The following is a 22,252-nucleotide window of genomic DNA, read 5'->3' as shown; positions in this document are numbered from 1 at the left end:
AAACACAAATGCTTCTGTGGGCAAGGCAGGTTTTGTACACGAAGGTGACTCATTTTAAGACAGCAGTGAGTGGTGAAAAATATGACCGAACTGGAGAACTCACCACTCATCTAGCAATCCTCCTTCTCAAATACTATGTTTTCAACAAAGAAACCAGGAGTCTAGGTGTTAAAATGACATAGAAAGATATTGCATCAGCCAAATAAGACACGTATTTGTTGTTCAAAGTGCCCACGAACCATCAGTGTCTGGTCTTGCTTTATATTCTTCAGGGTAGACCTTTATTTCTCTTATTAAAATGTGGTTCAGTTAATATCTGGGCAGGCCAAAAACTGTGGTTAATTGTGCTCTAGGCAAATCCCAGTATGCTAACTGATATCAATATAGAATATTCAAATACAGATAGATTTTTTTATTGGGTAATTTGTGGGAAAGACCTGTTTTCCCATCCTTCTAATTTGGGGTCACCATAGCTCTTCTCCGGTAAAGTGCATTCTCCTGGCTGGGTCTTAACCACTGATCCTTTGGCTTCCCCATCTCTAGATCATCTTTGCAGACGAATGCACAGAAGCTGAGGGACGGCACTGGCACATGAAACACTTTTGCTGCTTCGAGTGCGAGACGGTGCTCGGCGGCCAGCGCTACATCATGAAGGAGGGAAGGCCCTACTGTTGCCGCTGCTTTGAGTCCTTGTATGCAGAATATTGCGACACCTGTGCCCAACACATAGGTGAGGCAACACTTGGTACTCAGCTCAGTCCTACTATGACTGGGTCTCCTTGGCGTCTGGTGTAGTTAGAAGCCCTTTAGCTCTCAGCTCATCCTGGCTTAAGCGAAAAAAGGGACTTTCTTGGCTCACTTTACTGGAAAGGTCAAGGGTGTGCTTGCTTCAGGTAGGGATGGCTCAAGGGTTCAAAGTCTGGAGGGTTTTCTATCCTTCGTGTCTCAGCACTGCTTGCCCTCTGTTGGCATCGGTATAAAGCAAGCTGCCTTCACATGCTGGCTAAGAGGACTCCCCAGTTATACATAATCTTAGCACTTGCATTCTCAAAAGGAGTGAGGCCACGTCTGTTCTAGTATCCACATCAGTTCCTCCAAATAGGAACCTTATCATCCCTGGTTTGGTCACGTGTGCCACCCTGGAAACAAGACAAGAGGGTATTTCGGTTGGCCTACCTGAGTCATAGGCCCACCCCTGAGTTGGGGTTATGGGATGTACAGCCCCACTACCAAGGGGAGGGGGAGAGGTCCCAGAAGGAAACTCTGAGGGAAAATGTAAACAGATGTCTTCCACAGCCTCCTTGGAAAACTTGAGGATCCACAGAGGGTGGAACCGGGATAGTCCTCTTGGTAGGAAGGGGTAGTCAAGAAAACCAAATGGTTTCTGGCAAGCGTGTCTTTAAAAAAAAAAAAAAAAAATTCAGCAAAAGCTGACCCAGCCAAATACGAAGCAAGAGAACCTGAAGTAGCTTATAAGCTATAAACTCCCCAAAGATGCAGCAGATCTGAGATGGTGGAAATCATTTTCCCTTCGCAAATAACCGATTTGTTCAACCCTCAGCACTCTTCCAGATCATGCTGCATCTGTGGCTTCTTCATTCAGCTCGCCTGTTCTGGCACCTTCAGAATGAGCCACCCTTTAAAAAGGAAAAGAAAGAGCTAGCAGGGGATGAATGTCTGGGAGACCAGCAGCCTGCTCTTCCTGTGGCTTGTGCACGTCCAAGAAATCTGCTCAGAAGCTGCCAGCTTCTTACCTCTAGTGGGGAGATATGGAGATGATCAGCCCAAAATGGGAGCCCATTTTGCCCCATGTCAAGGATTTTGTCAGGAACCAAAAGAAGTGACTTTGTCTCCCTGCTTCGTCAGAAATGATCTTTTATTCAAATAAAAACCTAGCCTAGTACTTTGGAGAGCTTTGGGAGCTGGTAAAAAAAATCACAGCTTTGCAGACAAGGCACTTACTGTGTGCTCAGTGGTCCTTTGTTGTTGGGCAGTCTGTCCCCGCAGACTCAGATCTGCTTTCATGACGCCTTTCGGAGCTGGAGTCCCTGCCGGGCCTGGGGTTCAGCATTGCTATGCAGCAGTATTATCCAGCGGTATTCCCTGCTGGAGGGCCTGGGTGATGTGCCCATCCACCTTCCCCTAACCCCTGACTGGCCTCCCCCTCTCATGGCCTGATGCCTCAACCAGGGACCCACCAGTTTTCATTTCTCACAAGATCAAAACAGGGAAACAGACTTGCTTCGATGCTAAGAATTAGGAAATGGGGACCTCGATTTGGACAGGTGGCTGGCCACATGAGGAGGGACAGGGTGGGCTGTGTCGGGGGGAAGATGGTGCAGCTTTCAGAGCCAGCTCTGCTGTTCGTGGATTCTGGGTCTGCCAGTAGGCGGCGAGGGTACGGACAGCTCACCTGCCGCCAGGACACCTACTTCTCGCAAGTGTTGCTGTTTCTTCTGTCCTTTTCCATTGGGGCTTAAAAGCCTCTCCAGAAACTGCCACTTAGAATGTTTGCTCAGCAACTTGGAAGAGAGAAAATCTGTCTGTCACCACAGCAGGTCCACCTCAGAAGCCCCCTCTGTTTTCTTCTCTTTCTCTCTCCTTCTAGCTATTTCAGGACTTTGACAGGCACTGCCTTCTCCTCCCTGTTAAATCCAGAAAAAGGCATCAGCGTTTTACCAGAGAGGGGGACCTCTGTGGCCTGCAGTATTATCACTGCTGCAGTTAAAATGTGGTCCCTGATTTTTTTTTTTTTCCCTTCCCCTACTTTTCTGTGAAACCTCATTTTCCTGCAATGGTGAAAGGGTATGCTCTGTCTGTCCTGCATACCACCATCTCCTGGTGCTTTGCTCTGACCCTATTATACAAATATTCCGTATTTATACAGCCACTCAGAGCGGACCCTGCATCAGGCAGCCGTCGCTAGGGCAACGGTGCTTTTGCCCACGCACAGCAGAGTAGACAGTCCTGTAAACAGACCGAGGCTAGAGCAGCACTCGACACACACACACCCTCCAAGAAGGGCTTACAGGGCTCAGAGGGGGGAATTAAAAAGGAACGCTTAGATGTGGAACAGCAGAGCCCTTTTCCAGATGTTTCGAGTTCAGGACCAGTTCAGAGGACCATCTGACATCAGGGATGTTGATCAGGGACCACACTGCACTGCCTGCTGGGCCGTTTTGTCACCCGCCTCCCCTCTGCTCACCCGACCCCCAGCCCAGCCTTCTGCAAGGCCCCGTCCCCAGAACTGGGCCCCTGCTGCCACATCAGAGCATGCGTCCTTGCAGAAGCTCGGAGAGGCAGCTGGGGAAGGACAAATACGGGAACCGGGCTTCCTGCGTGCCTCTGACAGGGAGCGGGTGAGCCTGCGGCTGCCTGGGATGTGGGGCAGCCGGGGGTGAGCACAGCCCTCTTCAGGGGAGGGCAGGGAAGACGGAGCCAGCCCCAGAGCTCGCTCTTGGACTGCATCCAGGCAGTGGCCCTCAGAGCAGAGAGGGAGATGGGCAATCAAGGCGTAACGAAACTAGGAGAAGAAGAGCAGTGAGAGTAGTTAGCAGATACAGGTCTAGGCACTCTCTGCACATTAACTCACAACAACCCTGTGAAGTCAGAACTGTTATTATCCCTGTTTTACTGCAGAGGGGACTGAGGCACAGAGAGATGAAGCCACTTGCTTAGGGTCACACAGCCGCAGAGCTGGGATTGGAACCTCAGCAGATGGGCTTCAGCAGCTCCATCACAACTGATGGAGAATAGAAGGGTGAAGAGAAGTTAGTTATGTAGACTCCCTCTTACCCTTTACAGGAAGGAAAGAGAGAAAAATAAAAATGCTGGAATGGGATGCAGCTGGGATGCAAAGCTCCCTTCATCTGACTCCTCCTCACTGACTCCTGAAGCCCCACTGTGCAGGACTCCAGAGTTCAGCCTCCCGCACTGCTGCCCTGCTTCCTGCTGGGAGCCTGGGGACCAAGTGTGGATGGAGCTGCAGCTCTGGGTCCCGTCCCTAGCCCTGCCCCGCCAGCTCCCACTCCTCCCAGGAATGCCCTGTTGACAGTGCATTTCCACGGTGACCGCTTTGCCTTCGCTTTGCCTTTGTGGCAGCTTCTGTCCCTCTAAAACTCCCCTCTTAGTCCCTAGGGCCAGACTCCCAAAGAAACAGAGACCCCTTAGTTTGGGGCGGAGCTCGTAGGAGAGGAAGTGCCTTGTGCTTCTCTCCCTCTCCCTGGGCTCCAGGGACCTAAAGGTAGGCGGCCGAGAGCACAGGAGGCCGGGACAGCTGCTTTGCCTTTTGCCCTTTGTTCTTGCCTTTCCCTTTAGAGATCGTTCTCCGGTTTCTTATTTACCACCTCTCCAGACAGGGCTCTCAGAGTGATTCCTGGAAGATCCAGGCTCAGGACTGCTCCTACTAAAGGTGGAGGTTCACACTAGTACTACATTTCTGCAAAGATTTTTATTATCAGAAATCAGGAGTCTTGCAAAGGTCCCCTTCCATTCTGCAGCACTTGCATGAGACTGCATAGCCCACAGGCTCTCCCCAGTGCACTCAGACTTCCATCCTGCCAGCTTAGCAGCTGCTGTCAAGAGAACCTCCCTACGTCACTATCTTAGTGACAGTCCCAGGTGACTCTCCCATTGGACTAGTGCAGGTCTTGCACCCACGTCTGAAGCAGCCACTAGGGTGGGAGATACAGTTTTTTTACTAGCCAGTAGTAGGTCCAGGCATGGCTTTAGCCCTGCCCAAAGCTCATGGCCCAAGGGTGGCAAGAAGGTGGTGTCCCTAGGGGCGCCTGGGTGGCTCAGTCGGTTAAGCGGCTGCCTTCGGCTCAGGTCATGATCCCAGGGTTCTGGGATCGAGCCCCGCATGGGGCTCCCCGCTCAGCGAGAGCCTGCTTCTCCCTCTCCCCCGGCCTGCCACTCTGCCTACTTGTGTGCTCTCTCTCTCTCTGTCGAATAATTAAAGTATTTTTAAAAAACCAAAAAGGTGGTGTCCCACAGGGAGATTAAGTCCTAGAACCAGCAGGGGGCAGAAGAGATGCTGAGAAGCAAGAGCACTTGGGCCCCTGGGAGGTTCCTGCAGTGCAGGTATGTAACAAGATTATGCAAACCAGGGACAGCCCTTGCTTGGGGAGGAAATGTGTTTCTTCCTTTCCTGATGACATTAAGCAAAGGGTGTGCGTGCTTGTGGAGGATGTCTTTGATGAACCACACCCGAGTTTTTCCTTACCAAGTGTTGAAATCCACTTTTTTCTTTTCCACTAAACTGTTAAAGTGATTTCTTCATCTGAATGGCCTGTGCTGGTAAGGGATTCAGGTCATCCATTCAACATATAAAGAGCCCCTCTGATGCATCAGGCCATGTTCCTGGACATGCCACAGAAAATTAATGACTCTGTTGTCCTAGAGCTTTACTTCTGGCAGGGGAGAGAATTAATAAGCAGATGCACATGTGTGGTGGTGCATTGTCAAACAGTGTTCGTGCTGTGAAGAAAACCATAGCAGGTCAGGGTGAAGAATAGTGGAGAGCATGCTACCAGGTGTGCAGGAAGACTTCTCCAAGGAGTTGGCATTTGAGCAGACGCCCAAGGAGAGTGAAAGAGAAAGTGTCAGTGTCTCGGTTAGGAGCAAGACTTCCGGGTACAGATCTCACCTGTGATTCCTGGTTGTATTGAGTGAGGCAAGTTATTTAACCCTCCTGTACCTCTGTTTTCCCATCTGAGAAATGGAAATAATATTAGAAACCTATGTCATACAGTGGCGGGGTTAAGTGACTTCACCTATATGCAAAGCATTTAAAGCAGTTTTATATCATGTGTTAGTAGCTTTATTATAATTTTGTCTGGGAGAATCTATTCCAGGCAGAAGGATTCAGGGACAGGCCACGTTGATCTAGTTTTTTCTCTGCTCAGAGCAAATGAGTTAAGAAGCAGCTGACTGGTACAACAAGGGGGCTCTCGTAATGGGACATGAATACCATTTATGTGAGGTTCTGATTAGTGACTTATTGTTATTTTATTCTGTTGTATCTGGAACCCTGAGCCAAACCAGGATGCTGTGTGTTTCACATCATAACACAGGACTCTGAGCAGCTTGTCAGCCTCTTCCATGTCTTTTCCATCCCCAGGGATCGACCAAGGTCAGATGACCTACGACGGCCAACACTGGCATGCCACCGAGACCTGTTTCTGCTGTGCTCACTGCAAGAAATCCCTTCTGGGGCGGCCATTCCTCCCAAAGCAGGGCCAGATATTCTGCTCCCGGGCCTGCAGTGCCGGGGAGGACCCCAATGGCTCTGACTCATCCGATTCGGCTTTCCAGAACGCCAGGGCCAAGGAGTCCCGGCGCAGTGCCAAAATCGGCAAGAACAAGGGCAAGACGGAGGAGCCCATGCTAAACCAGCACAGCCAGCTGCAGGTGAGTTCCAACCGGTTGTCAGCCGATGTGGACCCCCTGTCACTGCAGATGGACCTGCTCAGCCTGTCCAGCCAGACGCCCAGCCTCAACCGGGACCCCATTTGGCGGAGCCGGGACGAGCCCTACCATTATGGGAACAAGATGGAGCAGAACCAGTCCCAGAGTCCCCTGCAGCTTCTCAGCCAGTGCAACATCAGAACTTCCTACAGTCCGGGAGGGCAGGGGGCCGGGGCCCAGCCTGACATGTGGGCCAAGCACTTCAGCAACCCCAAAAGGAGCTCATCCCTGGCCATGAAGGGGCACGGTGGCAGCTTCATGAAGGAATGCCGCGAGGACTATTACCCGGGAAGGCTGAGGTCCCAGGAGAGCTACAGCGATATGTCCAGTCAGAGCTTTAGTGAAACCCGAGGCAACATTCCAGTCGCCAAATATGAGGAGGAGGAGGAGGAGGAAGGGGGCATCTCCACTCAGCAGTGTCGGACCCGCCATCCAATCAGTTCCCTGAAATATACCGAGGACATGACGCCCACAGAGCAGACCCCTCCAGGCTCCATGGAATCACTGGCCCTGTCTAATGCAACAGGTAGGTTCTGGTCACCTAGAAAATAGAAAGCAAGAGGCAGTAATCTCTGAGTGACCTGAAGCTTGTCTTCAGGACTTTCACGTTGTTCCTGCCATGTGCCTTCCTCCAGAAGGTCGTTCGGGAGGGGAACCCCAGTTTCAGATGGCTTCTGTCTTTGCTCGTGTTCCCTATAAGCAGGGCCTGGGACAGGTTGAGGGCGGGCTTCCAGGGAAGGGGATGAGAGAGACAGGCCAGGGTTGGGGCGGGGAAGCCAAAGCAGAGAGTGCTATCTGGGCTGGCATCTGACTTCAGCCTGGCCCCACAGGGGGCTCTGGAGGATGGGTTGCATCGTACAGTTGGCTCCCTCTTGGGACAAAGGGGCTGACGTCCCGCACACCATGTCTGCCAGTCACCGGCTTTGGGCTGCTAGAGACCAGCTCCGGGATGAGGTTGTGGATGGGGGCAGGGGGCATGGCAGGTACTGCTGGCCAAGGAGAACATTCAGGAGAAGAGGCAGCTGTGAGCTGGAGACAGTACTGACAACACCGGGTGGTGCTTGAGACACCACAGCACCCATGACAGCTTGCAAGGCTGTTCCGAACCCCAGTGTCTCATTAGGGAGATCATTTTAATGTACAGATAGAGGCCAAAGAAATGTGGATGGACAGGAGAAGACAGTCAGGCGGAAAAGGAGCGAAGGGGGAAGAGAGAGACCATCCAAGGCCTGCTTTCTCCAGACAAATGGTCCAGCCCATTTGCCTGTGAGGACTGATGTGGAAGTTCTCTAAGATGGCGCTACACAACGTGCAGTCTGCACATGGAAGCTAGCCGCAGCCTGCAGTGAGAGAAGTACTAAAAATGACAGTGTTTAGGAACTCTTGGAACAGTTTGACCTTGCCATGACGTCCGAGTGCATGCTCGGCGGGCTCGTCTTCCTGGTCCAGGTACGGACCAGTCAGGGTGTCGTGCAACCCACGAATGAGTTGTGTGTGGCATGTGCTGTGTGTCAGTCATGCTCAGGAGGGTCACATATCCTTCCACGGTGGATTGAGAATAAAAAACGGGTCCTTCACCATAGACAGCTGAGAAGTACTGTCCTGAGATGCACTTCCCTTATGGGCGGAGCACCTGAGGAGGGAGACACACGTCTACCCCTTACATCAGGGACCCCAGAGTCCAGTGGGTCTTGGTGGAACTTGTCATAAACTTGTGCATGTCAGCCCCTGCTCAGCCCCAGCTGGTTGTTGCCGTGTGCAAAGATATTTATTCATCTAGCAGCTATGTAGCTCTTACCCCGTGCCAAATTTGGTCCTACGCACTTTATAAATATTAACTCACTTAATTAAACCCTCCCAGTCCTAGAAAATGGATAGCCTATTAAGAGTCTCATTTTAGAGTTGAAGAAACGAAGCACAGAGAAGTTGAAGGCTTTGCCCCAAGTCACCCAGCTTTTAAAAGATGGGGTGGGGATTTGTTTTGTTTTTTTTTTTTTTTTTTTTTTTTTTTTTATTTATTTATTTGAGAGTGAGAATGAGAGAGAGAGAGAGCATGAGAGGGGGGAGGGTCAGAGGGAGAAGCAGACTCCCCGCTGAGCAGGGAGCCCGATGCGGGACTCGATCCCGGGACTCCAGGATCATGATCTGAGCCGAAGGCAGTCGCTTAACCAACTGAGCCACCCAGGCGCCCCGATGGGGTGGGGATTTGAATATGTGCCTACGACCCCAGAGCAGTGCTCTTAATCATACCAGGTTGCCAAGTTCTCCAGACAAGTTAAACATGTGGATTTTTAAAATGTGAAGTCTATGGAAACTCTGCTAGACAAGCAAAACATGTCTCTAAGTCATAGGGTGTCTCTACAGGGGGGTTTTAACCCTTATCCCTCCCAAACAAGTTCACGTCTGTGTTCTCGTGTGTCCTTGGGGACAAATAGCAGGTATCTTTACCCTCATGTTTCCAATGAAACAAAAATGAGGCCTCAGTGACTAAGCACCTTACCTCACGTCATAGAAGCGAGCAATTGATGCTGAGTGATGACTGCCTGGCTTTCAGCCCAGTTTGTGCTATTCTTGAAAACTTTATATGCTATAATTATTTAAGAGGCCAGGAGATAAATAGGTAATTCAGCCTCTGAAGCAGCGTTTCTCGAAGCTAGACTCCCTGCATTCGACATTGGCTGCTTGGTTCAAACATGGAATCCAGGACGTCCCCCGAGACCTCCTGCATCAGACCCTATGGAGGGGGGACCCAGGAAGCTACATTTTCACCAGCTCCCTGCTGATGGTGATGCAGCCACTGTCTGAGAACAGCTGTTCCTGGGCTTGTCTGTTTTGACTTTATTGTCATGCGGTGACTTAGGAGAAAATCAGGAGATCTGGGTGTTGGGAAATACTAGAAAGGCCACGTGATTATGTTTGAAGAATATACCATCTCGGATCCCAAAGAAGAGGCATGGAATTTATCCCTATGATTTTCTCTGGGCCCTTGGGCAAAACACCAAATGCCCCCCTCTGTCTCAGATTTGGGGGAAGCATCCCAGAACCGTGTCTGATACTGCTAAAAAAAAATGCCTGAGATCAGCACTGCCCAGTGAAGCCAGTAGCCACATGTAACTGTTGAAATTTCGATTCATGAAAATTAAGTGAAATTAAAATTTCAGGCCATCAACTTGCACCAGCCCCATTTCAAGTGCTCAAGAGCACTAAGCAGAATTTGAAATTACATTTAATTTCACTAGCCACACGTAGCTAGCGGCCGCCCTGTTGGGCAACCCAGATGGCGAGAGGGAGCTGGTAGGATGACCCCAATTTTAACCCCATCATTAGTCTCTGTGGAAATTCTCCCATGAGCCCCAGTTTTTCAGATTGTCAATTAATGGTTTGGAGTCCCAGTTCAAATCTAGCCTTTGTCGTGTAGGAGCTGGGTGGCCTTGAACAAATGCCTACATTCTGTAAGGCTCAGTTACCTCATCTATGGAATTTAGTGAATAACAGTACTTCCTTCGTAGTGTTTTGGGGAGGAGTATATGATAATGCATGAAAACTCATTAATATAGTCTTCAACGCAGAGGACCTTCTATAATGGTTACCTGATACTTGTTGTTATGATTGCATTTTTATCATGCTGGCATCTTATCCCAAGCATACTGGTGCGCACCTTTGGCCTCCAGGAATGTTTTGGCTACTGACATCTCCCAGCGTCCACCAGCTGTGCAGGTTTGCATTTTTAGGTTTGCAGATGTTCCCGTGGGACCCTCTTTTTTTTTTTAACCAGCATGCGAAGGGCATGAGAAACAGGGAGCTGAAGAAATGCATTCTGTGCCCCTGTGTTTCCATAGATCTGTCAGGCACAGCTGTGTGGAAGAAAGATTGCAGCTCATATTCGAAGCACTGCTTCATCCTTGGTCACTGGAGCAAACCTTAAATAGCTTTCCAGATCCTACGCTGCACACACACACACACACACACACACACACACGCACACACACATGCACACACGCACATACCCCAAAGACGTCATATTGACTACACTTGGAAAGTCGGTCGTTTTGCTGCCAACCCCCACTGTTGCATTTAAATTTTGCTAGAAAATTCCCTCGTCTTTTGAGAAGGCAGTGCTCAGAACTGTGTATCTTTAAATCCTGGAATCCTAGTCTGTGAGTAACAAGTATGTGTCATAGAAGGCTTAGTCAAAACACCTTGATCCTTAGGTGAAAGCTAGTCTTCACGATAATGGATTTTTTTTTTCCTTCCGTAGTCAATAACTCACATTATTGAATAAGTTTATAGTGTTTAAACTGGCATAAAGCATGATCTTTCTGTAGGCAGCATTTTTCCTTTGAACAGATCTGGAGAAACAGCCCCAGTTGACTTGCTAGCCTTTGATCTGGGCTTTGGCACCTCCTGGTTTGTTTAGAAATGGGAGCATACTGCCCCTTCTCCCTGGAAAACACCGGCCATCCGTTATGCTCACGCAGAGTGAGTCAGGCGAGCACAGTCACTCACCATTGACACGAGCACCGTTGGAGCCTTGCAGAAGCTCTCGAACTCTCCATTGTCTAAACGTGCTTGCAAAGCAGCTTGCAGCCTGGGTGATCACAGGATTGCAGATAGTAATAACAACAGCGGCAACAGGCTGGGTGTTGGGGTGTTGGTCACGTACTAGGTACAGTAATAAGGGCTTTGTGTAAACTAGCTCACCATATCTCTATGAGGTAGACACCGTTGTTATTCCCATTTTATGGATGACTTCAGTGAGACACAGAGAGGCTATGTAGCTCAAGACCACACAGCTTGGAAATGGAGGAGCAGGATTCAGATGCACGCATTCTAGCTCCAGGCCTGTGCCCTTAACCCCCGTACCATGGCACACGGGGATGGTGATGCTAGTAGTAACGGGCGACAACTGTAAGACCACAGACTGTGGTCTGACATGATGGTGATGTCACATGTAACATCTCTCCAAATCCTCATAACAGCCCCGTAAGATAAGTCTGATTCTTTTCCCCGTTTTACAGATTAGTAGACTCAAGTCCAAGGGGGTTATGACCTCCCCATGGTCACCACTGACAACCAGGACCTGAACCTGGGTGTGATAATCTGCAAGGCCCTTACTCTCAACCACCTTGGTATAATCCCCACAGGAAGGGTCATGGTCACAGTCGGGATTTGCACAGTGACTCCATCTGAAGGGACCAGGATTTCTTTTCCTGTCGCAGCCAGTCTGCTGATGTCCGTCTGGCCCTGGCAGGGCTGGAGCAAAGCTGGGAGCATGGCAGAAGGCAAAGCTGGCAGTCCGAGGTGACCTTCCTGGGTCAGGGGGGCACTTAAAGACAAAGGAGACAGGTGCACACAGTCCAGGGGTGGGCACCTGGCAGGAGGCACCCACAGAGGGCAGAGGAAGGCTGTAGCGCGAGTCAGGGCCACGGTTCAAGTCACACTGGGGCCAGGTGAAGAGTCGAGTTCAAATCGGGACCAGTTGCCTCACACAGAGGCTACACCAAAGTACAGCTGGAGATGGTCAGCTGGTCCCCAGCAAGGCGCCCTGAGCACAGCAATGAGGCTCTTCCTTGAGGATCAGCCACATGCCACAAGGAGTGGTTGGGTCAGAGAGAGCCGGGACCTGTAGGAAGGAAATGCAGGTATCGATGGGAGTAAAGACAGGATGGTTTCTGTGCATTCATTCATTGTTCATTCAGCCAGCCAGTGTGACTTGAGGGCCTACCCCGTGAGTTACCGCATTGTCAATGAGAGCATGGGCTGTAGACCAGTCGGCCATTGGAAGGTGAACTTTGTGGTTTAATACCTCTGGGACCTTGGGCTTATCTTTTCTGCACCTCAGTGTCCTCATCTCTGAAATGAAATGACAGCCGTGCCTTCTTGGGTGTTGTGGGAATTAAATGAGTTAATTCCTGTAAAGAACTTAGGACAGTGCCTGATGTCCTCTAAGTGCTCAGTGCCATTAGCTGATAATACTATTAAGTAGGTGCCACTGCCTGTGCAAAGCACTAGGGATACAGTGCTGAGCTAATGTGGACAAGGGGCCTACCTTCCTGCCCCTCACAGTCTAGTGGAGTTTCATAGATAGTAAGCATCTAATTGTACAATATGAAATTGAATCTGTGATTAAGTGTGGGCAAAGAGGGCATACAAAGAGGGATATAGCTGAGTCAGGGAAGTCAGATAGGGTATCCTGAAAAAGTGATGCCTAAAGGACAAGGGAAGGAGGATTCCAGGCAGCAAGAGCAGCATGTGCAAAGGCCCTGTGGTAGGAATGTCTGGCAAGTACAAACATATGAAAGAAGGCCCACAGTGTAAACAAAAGTGAAGACTAATACAGGAGGATGGATGGGATTGTGACCTAGGAGAGAAAATTGGCAGGGTGACAGTGCCTTCGGGGGAAGGGTCCTGAGAGACAGAAGAGGATCAAATTGAAAACATCGAAATGTATAAAAGTTTGCCACCTCTGGGATTCTTGACCCAGGCCAGCATCAGCTGAAAGCATCATGTGTCATTGGCCTAGATATGCAGGGACCCAGGCAAAACAGAAATCTCAAAGGGCTTCCTGCTGCCTTTGATGAGTGTTGCACGGTTGTGGCACCTACACACGTGTCACTGACACACTTTGACAAGGGACACTTCGTTGTGCAACACCCAGATCTACTGATTGCTAGGGGGTTGTGGGGTAATTTTTCAGCCTTGCTGGCAAATTGGGAGAGAGCAAGAGAACAACAGTGTGGGGATCTGGAGTAACAACTGGAATAGCTCACTTGACCAAGAATGTCTGCAATGTTTTTTAATCCTTGTAATGCAAAACATTTCTACATTTAATTCTGGGCAGGAACATTGCTCCTTTTCTTCTGCATAGTTTGGATATGCATCCTCTACCCGAGTTTATTTAAATGGTTGGGTCAAACCTCCTAACCAGCTGGCGCCTGTTACTTGAGTGGCCACACCTCAGTCATGCTCATGAACTTCATGGCTCAGATCCTTTTTCCTCCCCTACGCTGGGAAGGATGGGTGGCCTGGTCTGGAATTACAGATCAGAAAACCCAGAGTCCTGTCAGTTGCCCTCAGGGCCAGCCTGGAGAATGCTTTGGGATCATCTTCATCCATGGGAACGGTGGAACTCTTGTTTGCAAGTGTCAGAATCCCAACTCAACTGGTGTAAACAAGTAAGTTTGTTTTCTTTAAATCAAGAGTCTACAAAGTTCACAGGATTTGGGTTCTGGGAACAGCTGGACCCAGGTGCCCAAATGATGTCCTCGGGACCCACCTTCTTTCCCTCTCTCTCTGGGTTCTTGCTTCCTCCCCACCGGCTGGCTTCGTTCTCAGGCGGGCTCTTCCCAGTGGTAGTCGAGATGACTGGGGGCAGTTCTAGGCTAACATCCACTAGCATCAGGTGAAAGGAAATGGGAACTCATCTTTCATAATAGTGTCGCCCAAAGTCCCAGAACAGGGTATCATTTGCCTGACTTGCATCACCCGACAATTCTTAAACTAACTCCTGTGGTGGGAGGAGCGGAGGAAACTTCGCTCTGATTGGTCCGTCTTGAGTCACATGCCCATCCTGGGCCCTAGGTGGTGGGGTCCCGCCCATCCAAACTGCAGGGACTGAGAATGGAGATGGGCTTCTCAAAGAGAAACCAAGGTAGCATTTACAAAGGAGATGGGATTGTACTACAAGGAAGTAAACAGCACAGGTGTCTGCTACTGAGCGCACCCCATCTGGGACTGATCCCGGATCTGGTTCTTCCTCCAGAAGCCCCATCATGTGAACTTGACGTCATATGTTCATTATGTATGTCCACCACGAATTGCTGGAGGCAAGGGGGCATGTCTCCGCAATGATTTTAATGTGGGGAATTCAGGCCAGTAAGGAGACGTTTTGCAAGGGCAGATTGGACAGAGCCCAACCCTCTGCTCAGTGTTGAGGATGTGATTCAGGTTTCTGACTGGTCCCATGGAGTGACTTTCTCTGTGTTCCTTATGGAAGTGGTGCCCTCTTACTGGTATTTCATGGCTCTGAACCAGACTCACACACCGAGGGCCAGATGAAAACCAGCAGAGTGGAAGTCGTGGCAGAATCTGTTCATCTCACATTTCTGTTTTTGGGTCAGTTTTGTGCTATGTGCGGAAGCCGAGGATATTCTCAGAGCCCCGGGGGGCGGGGGGCGGGGGGCAGTAGACAGACCGGTCAGGATAGAGCTCACCCCAGAGGGGCCAATGCATGCCTGTTTCAGGTCATGGTCTCACTGACATTTTCTAGGTTCAGAGAAATTTTTCCAGTGTCCTGGTTTTTAATAACCATTCAGGAGGCTTATTTATAACCTCCAGGGGCATGAGCAGTCATCTCTACCCAGAGTAAGTAACCATTGTTGCTGAAAGGAGAGAAAAGGTTGCTGATTTTATTCATTTTATTACTGAAAAGGCAACACTGGAAAATGGGCCGGGGGTGGAGACAGGGGACCTATGGGTTCTTCAGGCTGGTACAAGATTTTGTAGAGTAGATTTTTAAAGAAACTGTGTGCATTTCTCTTGGAGCTTTTGAATGTGGGAATCTCATAAAGGGAAACGACATTGCTCACATCCACTTGATAATGGCTTGGAAACTCAGGTTTTTAGAACTTAGTTTTTTAAATATGGGCAACTAGGAAAATGTATGAGAACAATTAAGATAGAAAAATACAACCCAGCCCTTACCACTTGGCTAGTGCTAATATTTTTTTCGCTATATACTGGTGTGGTTTTTTTTTTCTGAATTGTAAACATACTGGATACTCTGGGTCCTAAATTTCTTCATTTGCATTCTGTCGCTAGCTTATTTTCATAGCTTTTGTCACCATCACATTTAATGACTGTTAATATTCAGTCGAATAGATGTCACCATGTCCCCAGAATGGGACATTTGGGGGTTCCCAAACTGTTTTGTATTGAAATCTTGATTTCCTTTGACTTGCATCAACAAAATGTACTTTTTTGACTCACTCTTTACTTATAAACATAATCAAACCTTCTAAATAGTTTGGCACAGTTTCTCGCCAGATGCTTGACCTCCTCACTTGAGCATCTCCTCCACGGAGTGTTCTGGTGGAACTGGGAGGCCCGTCAGCGATTCTGTGCCACCCATCCTTGGGCCAGCCACCCCTCCTCTGCCCAGACACGAAGTGCCTCCCGAGCAGTGGAAAATGAGTGCGATTAAAACCCCACTTCCTAGTACAAGCCACCTGGGGCAGCTTTGAGGAATCTATTTCTCCAAGTAAACAGTCACCATCCCCTCCATCAATTAGTTACCCGGGGACCACCTACATCACATTCATCTGGGATACTTGTCAACAGTGCACATTTTTGGGCCCATCCCAGTCCTGCAAACAGAATCTTTCATGGCCCAGACCTGGGAATCAACATGTCTAACAAATGCCCCCACAGAACTCTTAGGCCAGTTAAGTTTAAGGAACACTGGGCTAGAGAAACCCAGATCATGTCTGAGCGAGCAGCCCTCCCTACCACCTTGTCTGTGGTTAGAACTTTCTTCTCGCCCATGGTACCCTTTTGCATCTTCTCTTAGCCATGAGTCTAGCCTCCTGTTTAGACAAAAGAAAAATCAGATATGCTTCTTCTAAAAAGCTCTGAAGATGTCCCTGACATCAAATAGCCCTTGGCACAGTAAATAGCATCTTAGGAAGCTAAGAGAACATTACCTGAGACAGGGATGGTATGTTTCTTACGTACCCAGTTTGGACTAAACGTGAAAGAGAGTAATACCTGCCAAGAACATTTGGTGGTTTTGGTATTGTCCTTGAATGCAGCAGGAGAAGTGAACAATAAAATACTCTGACTCCAAATAGGGCCTGTTTCGGCTGGAAATCAACATGCAAGTGAAAAGGCCAGGAGACCAAAGTTTCCCATGAATTGGAGGTGGGTTGATTGGTTGGTTAACCTAGAATAATTTTCAGGAGCATCACCGTGAACACCCAGAGAGCTGTGTGTGTGTCTGGTGTGTGTGTGTGTGTGTGTTTCCCAGCCGTGTGCTGCCAGGCACCTCCTCCCGCCTGCCCTTCCCAAACCAAAACCAGAGCACGACATGTTTCTGGGGGGCACTGCCACAAATCCAGCTGAGTAAACAGGCGGGGCACCGTCTAGATCAAGTCTGTGTCTTCCAACACCAGATTACTAAGAAAAAGCCTAGTGTTTTCTTTGGTACAAAAACTTTTAACAGCTTAACAATGTCCTGCTGAACTCCCCCCTCTGCTTAATTAAAATAGACCTATTTCCTTTCTCAACTCTTGGCTACCCGAGGGTTTGGTGTCCCAGTTTGCAGATTACCCAGCTCGTCTTCTCTTTTCTTCTTCTGCTGTACAGGAGTGGGGGCAAAAACGTGCTCATTTTGCTCTTTGCAGAAAGCAGTAGAAAACGTCCTTTGGTGTATTTCTATTCTCTGGGCCTTTCGTTGGAACAGATCCTTGACTTTCAACTGTGCAAAGTGTAAGGGATTCTTGCTTCCTGGGGTCAGTCATCCCGCCCAGTCCGGTCTGCCCTCCCTGAGGGTGTTATCAGTCTAGGGCCACCTGTGGGGTCTTATTCTGATTCTGACGGCATAATCTCCTTGGCCGGGATTCTGTGCTCCCCAGCAGTGAGCAGTCTGGACCTTGCCTGGGTATCTCAGCCTGGCGGGAGCAGACATCCTGATGGCTGCTTTTTAAGTTAGAGGTGCTGATTTTCAAAGGCAGAAAAATCCAGTTCAGGCTTTACTTGTGTCTTTTCCTTGGGAGCAGATTGAGCTCAGAGTTGGAAGAGAGAGGAGAGAAAACAGCCTAGAATAACTCGATTTTTTTTTTTAATTTCTTTCTTTATATCTGGATACTGGGTTCTAGGTAAGAAGATCAGAAGAGAAATTTCCTTTACCGGGGATACACACTCGTACACAAAGGCCCTTGCGGTGTGAGCAGGGTGGTCTAGGTCAGTGGTTCTCAATAGGGGTGAGTGGGGAGGGGTGGGGATTTTGCCACCTAGGGGACGTTTAGCAATGTTTGGGACTTTTTTTTTAAGGTTCATTTATTTATTTGAGAGAGAGAGAGAGCCAGCATGAGCAGGAGGGTCAGAGGGAGAGAGAGAGAATCTCAAGCAGACTCCATGCTGAGCGCGGAGCCTGATGCGGGGTTGGATTCCATGACCCCAAGATCAGGATCTGAGCCAAAACCAAGAGTCGGACACTCAACTGGCTGCACCCCCCAGGTGCCCCGTTTGGAGACATTTTTGACTGTCACAACTTGGGGTGCAGGGTGCTAGGGGCTTCTAGTGGGTGGAGGTCAGGGGTGCTGCTCAACATCCTACAATGCACAGATCAGCACTTTCCCTACAGCCAAGAGCCATCTGGTCCCATGAGACAGTAGTGCCAAGGTTGAGAAAGCCTGGTCTAGACACAGGGTATTGCCTTGGAAATCATCGCTTCCCACGGAAGACACTCAGAATCTCATCGGAGGAGGGCCTGATGGTTTGTGAAGGGGCCTCCCAGGCCAGGCATTTCAAAAGCACCCCCTGCAGCAGAATGAGCCCTTTGTGCTTCTGCTCTGATCCCAGCTGCAGCGCATGCTGGGGTTTAGTGTTTAAGGGTCACACTGACCTGGTTGAAATCCCACTACCACTGTGTGACCTCAGGCTGTGTGACCTCAGGCTGGTGGCTTAAATCTCTCACCCTCTCAGCATCCTGGGGTGTGAATATAAATGTCTGCCACCCGGGGCTGTTGTGTAGCATGAGGTAATGTGCAGAAAGCACTTAATTGCATGCCTGGCACATGGCAAATTCAATATTTGAGAGTTATTATTATTCTTATAATCAGGTGCCCCAGAGTGCTGACCTCCAGCCACCTTCCTTTTAACTGTGTCTCAGCCCATTGCTCACTTACCAGGGAGAGGGAAGATTGAATGGAATTGAGAAATCCTTCTATTGTACAGGGTTGGAAGAAGAGGCTGGAAGCAATGGATGGACATGACGCTTGGCGGTTCTGTAGATATCAATAATCCAGACCCACGCGGACACCCACAAGTGGGGAGCTCTGCTACGTGGATCTTCAGGGATGATTGCAGCAAGAAAGATGAGCCCTTTCTCCCTGGATCTCAATCTCCAGCTTTATCTGAGCTTAAAGAGTCTACCACAATCTGTGGCCTAATTATGCCCATGTAACACCTATCAGTGCTAATGGAGCCCACCCTCCCCACCTGAGAAAGGCGACTGTCCACTCCCGGACCTCAGCCTTTCCTTCACTGATTTCGCTCCCTGCCCCCGCCCCCAGCATCAGTTAACTCCTCAGAGAATTCCCATTCGGCACAGCTTAGAGGAGTTAATTTGTTCTTTGCATCTGTGGATGAGAAACAGGTCCTGCTTTGGGCCCCGAGCTGGGAAGACAATGGGGGACAGACAACAGTGGAAGTTTTCCACGGAGATCATTATCAGCCCCAGAAACAAGCCCAGCCAGGCCCTCGTCTGCAGATGTATTTCAAGCTCGGGCCCCCGTGCAGGGAGAGGAATTCCAGCCTGGCCCCAAGGTTCTCATACCGTTCTCGGTGCAGCCCAGGTCTCACCATCCTTGAGGGAACGGTGACCTGTAGGTTGCTGGGCTTTCTGTCCCTTGAGCACTGTCCTGTATGGCTTGCTTTCTGCTCGGGATTAGGGCTGCCTGAGAAGCAGATAGCTTCCTCTGTCATTTTCTGCCCTCTGAATCTGTTTCTTGTGGGGGTCTCAGGAGTTAGGGCCCCTGGGTGCCACATCTTTATCTGGAAGTAAGAGATGGAGCACATCAGGTCAGAGGACATTTTTTATTCCAGCTTTCCCCTGAGCCCCAAGACGACGGCAAAAAAAGAATCTTAAACACTCTTCCGTGGGTGCACAGAAGTACCATCTCCTCCCCACCCCCATCCACCCCCACTGTCTTCCACCAGCTGAACCCAAAGTCCCCTTGGGAGCACTGAGATGTAAATACTCTCAGCCCAGCCCCTGATGTCCTGTACCTCAAGTGTAAACACAGGAGAAAATGCTACATCCTCCCTCGTGGCATTCCCCCAAAATAGATCTCCAACACGCTGGGTTTCTAGAGTTGCCATTCCAAAAGAGGACCATGCTTGTGTGTCTCCCCCACCCACCTAGAATCCCAACAACCCTGTTTTATCTGTTTGCTATCCTAGCGTTTGATACAAGATTGTTTTGGAAACAGAGTGGGGAAGAGGAAGACATTTTTAAAAATCTTGATTCTTCGTTCTTTTATATTCATGTATTCAACAAATATTTATTGAGCACCTACCATGTGTCAGTTATACATTGGTGAATAAATCAGACCCAGTCCCTGTGTGGGTCAGGGCCCCAGCAGGAAATAGGTGGCACTTGCAAAGAGTAATTAAAGAAAGGCCAATGAAGGAGGGCTGCTGAGTAGGAACTAAGGACTCAGGGAGAGAACTGGGGCCAACCTGCAGCCTGGGGAAGGGAACCAAGGCAACACCTTGACCTCTCTCACTCTCTGCCCTTTGATCTCCTCCCAGGAGTCAAGCCCCACCCACATGAAGCCAGAAGGTAAGAGAGCTCAGCCATTAGTGCAGCCTTCGGGGGAGAACAGGATGGAGATGGTTTATAATCTAGCAGGGGACACACACACACTCACGGATAGATTGTAATAAGTGCCGTGAAGGAAACAAGCAGGATCAAGAATAGAGAATATTGAGGGTTAACCCACCTAAAAAGGATGATCAGGAAGCTCTCTGGAGTGACATTAAAGCTATGAATTGGATAAAAGAACTTGGTCTTGTGCAGGAAGAGAAAGGGAGGGGAAGGAAGCTGTTGGCCTTAGGAATGGCATATGCAAAGGCCCTGAGGCAGGAGAGAATTTGTGCAGTTCCAGCAACTGAAAGCAGGCCAGCGTAGTTGTCAAGGGGGAGAGAGCTATATTTGGAGCTGTGAAGCAGTCACATTTTATTGCTGGCTCCGGCTCAACCTCCTGGAATCCCTCTGAGGATACTGGCCTCGTCCCCTTCTTCAGTGGGTGTCTTAAAGTAGAAAAGGTCAGCTGACTTGCAGAGTGAGTTGAGAAAGCCAGTGCAAGCATACAAAGTAGCAGTGGGTCAAAAATATCGTGTGTTAGGGAACATGAGCGGAGAACATGCCATTTAAAACAAAAAAGTTTTGTTAAAAACGTCTGTGAACTCTTTCTGTTGATCTTTCTACTGTTGCAGCTTACTTTTGCTTTCAGTGCTTAGTCATATCCTGGGTTTCATATACGCAGTGCCTTTGAATTTTACCCTAGGTATCCAGGGTTAGCCAAGCAACTAATGTACAAATCTGATTAATGCAAGTCTTTCCTTAAGTAAACAGTAATCCTCATAAACATATGCTACGCAGAAATATGATTCACAAACCCCCTTCTTTTTTTATTGCACAAATTAGCCAGTATTGGCCCTGGGAAACAGAATCTGGGGCTCTTTAGATATGTTTGTTGGTCTTTAAGAAGAAAGACTGAGCAGCTGTTATTTTTCCCGGGTGGATGTTGTCGAAATTACAGAAGGCTTTCACTTAACCTTCAAAGCTCTGGACCCTTCCACTTTTCCTCAGAATCCCATTCTAAGGCCAAGGTCCAGAAGTTCAGCAGGAGGATTTTGTATTGTTGGGAGGGGAAATTATCATGTGACATTGCCCTTCTAGAATCTCATCACTGTGACAGGACAAGAGATGAGACCTTCACTAGTTTACAGTTAGGTCACATTCACTGAGTGGTGACCAAGGCTTGCTTATCCTTAGCAAATCTCAAGAACCATCACATGTTTGAGGCCCTTGGCTGCCATTAACATGGAAAAAAGGAGCCAATATCTCATGGGATTTCCTACCTCAAACTCAAAAGGTTTAGAGTGAATCTGTAACACTATTCTAAAGAAAATGGCCACCAGGTCTTCTCAATCTCGTTTAAGGGAAAGTGTGATTGGACACCTATTGGTGAGATGTAAGGTAGATGCTAAAGTACTCAGACACTGCTTCTTAATCTTGGTCACACATGGAATCATCTGGGGAGTGTAAAGAATACAGATGTCTGCACCCCATCCCTAAGAGTCCAGGGTAACTGGTCTGGCATTTGGTTTGGGCAAGGGGATATTTTCATGCTCCCCAGTAATTCTGTCAAGCAGACAAGACTGAGAAGCAAGGTATTAAGGCAAATCCAAATTCTTCATCATGTGCATTTGTTTCTGGCTTCTGGGATGATCTGTGAGGTGGTTCTGCTTTTATTGCCCTACTTTGGCCCTTTCTCTGTGAAGTACTGCATCTTGAGGGAGAGAATGCTCATTTGTGAATACACAAAAATGTGCTCGAGTAACATCTGTGCTCTACCAAATCCTACCCGAAGGGCCTAGAAATTGTTATTAAGGTGATAGTCCCACGAGTCAGATAGACCCCTGTTAATTCTTGGCTCATGAAATGAGGAGACACTTAATACATTGCATAGATCACAGTGAACGCTAAAAATATGTTTGTTGTTTCCATATTAACAGAGATGGGGAATATCCTCAGTACCCATGTATTTTGATACTGTTGTAGCTAAGGACTAAAGTGGAAAAGCCAAGTGGGCAATAACAGCAACAAGAATTAGAGCTATTACCCGCTTCTTGGAGATGAGAGAACCAATAGTCAAAGAATTTAAGGTCACATAGCTAGTGAATGGGTTAAGTGGGGTTTGCCGGTCTACACACGTAACCACTACTCTGTGTTTTCCTCCATCAAATAAGAGCTCTTGAAGAAGACGGAGAGGGG

The 22,252-nt window shown here is 48.8% G+C and overlaps 1 protein-coding gene across 5 annotated transcripts in view; it reads left to right on the top strand.

Moving 5' to 3' along the window:
* The window catches only part of PRICKLE2 (prickle planar cell polarity protein 2), a 315,074-nt gene that overhangs the window by 268,401 nt on the left and 24,421 nt on the right, over window positions 1-22,252 (top strand). For all 5 annotated transcript variants that reach the window (XM_027585020.2, XM_027585021.2, XM_027585022.2 and 2 more), the window contains 2 exons: window positions 544-730; window positions 6,122-6,994. In XM_027585020.2, the coding sequence (XP_027440821.1) occupies window positions 544-730; window positions 6,122-6,994 (1,060 nt within the window). The remainder of the gene's footprint in view (window positions 1-543; window positions 731-6,121; window positions 6,995-22,252) is intronic.

Source organism: Zalophus californianus, chromosome 1, assembly GCF_009762305.2.
Source record: "Zalophus californianus isolate mZalCal1 chromosome 1, mZalCal1.pri.v2, whole genome shotgun sequence".
Taxonomy (NCBI): domain Eukaryota; kingdom Metazoa; phylum Chordata; class Mammalia; order Carnivora; family Otariidae; genus Zalophus; species Zalophus californianus.
Note: the sequence above shows the minus strand (reverse complement) of the source record. Positions and strands in the feature narration are given on the sequence as shown.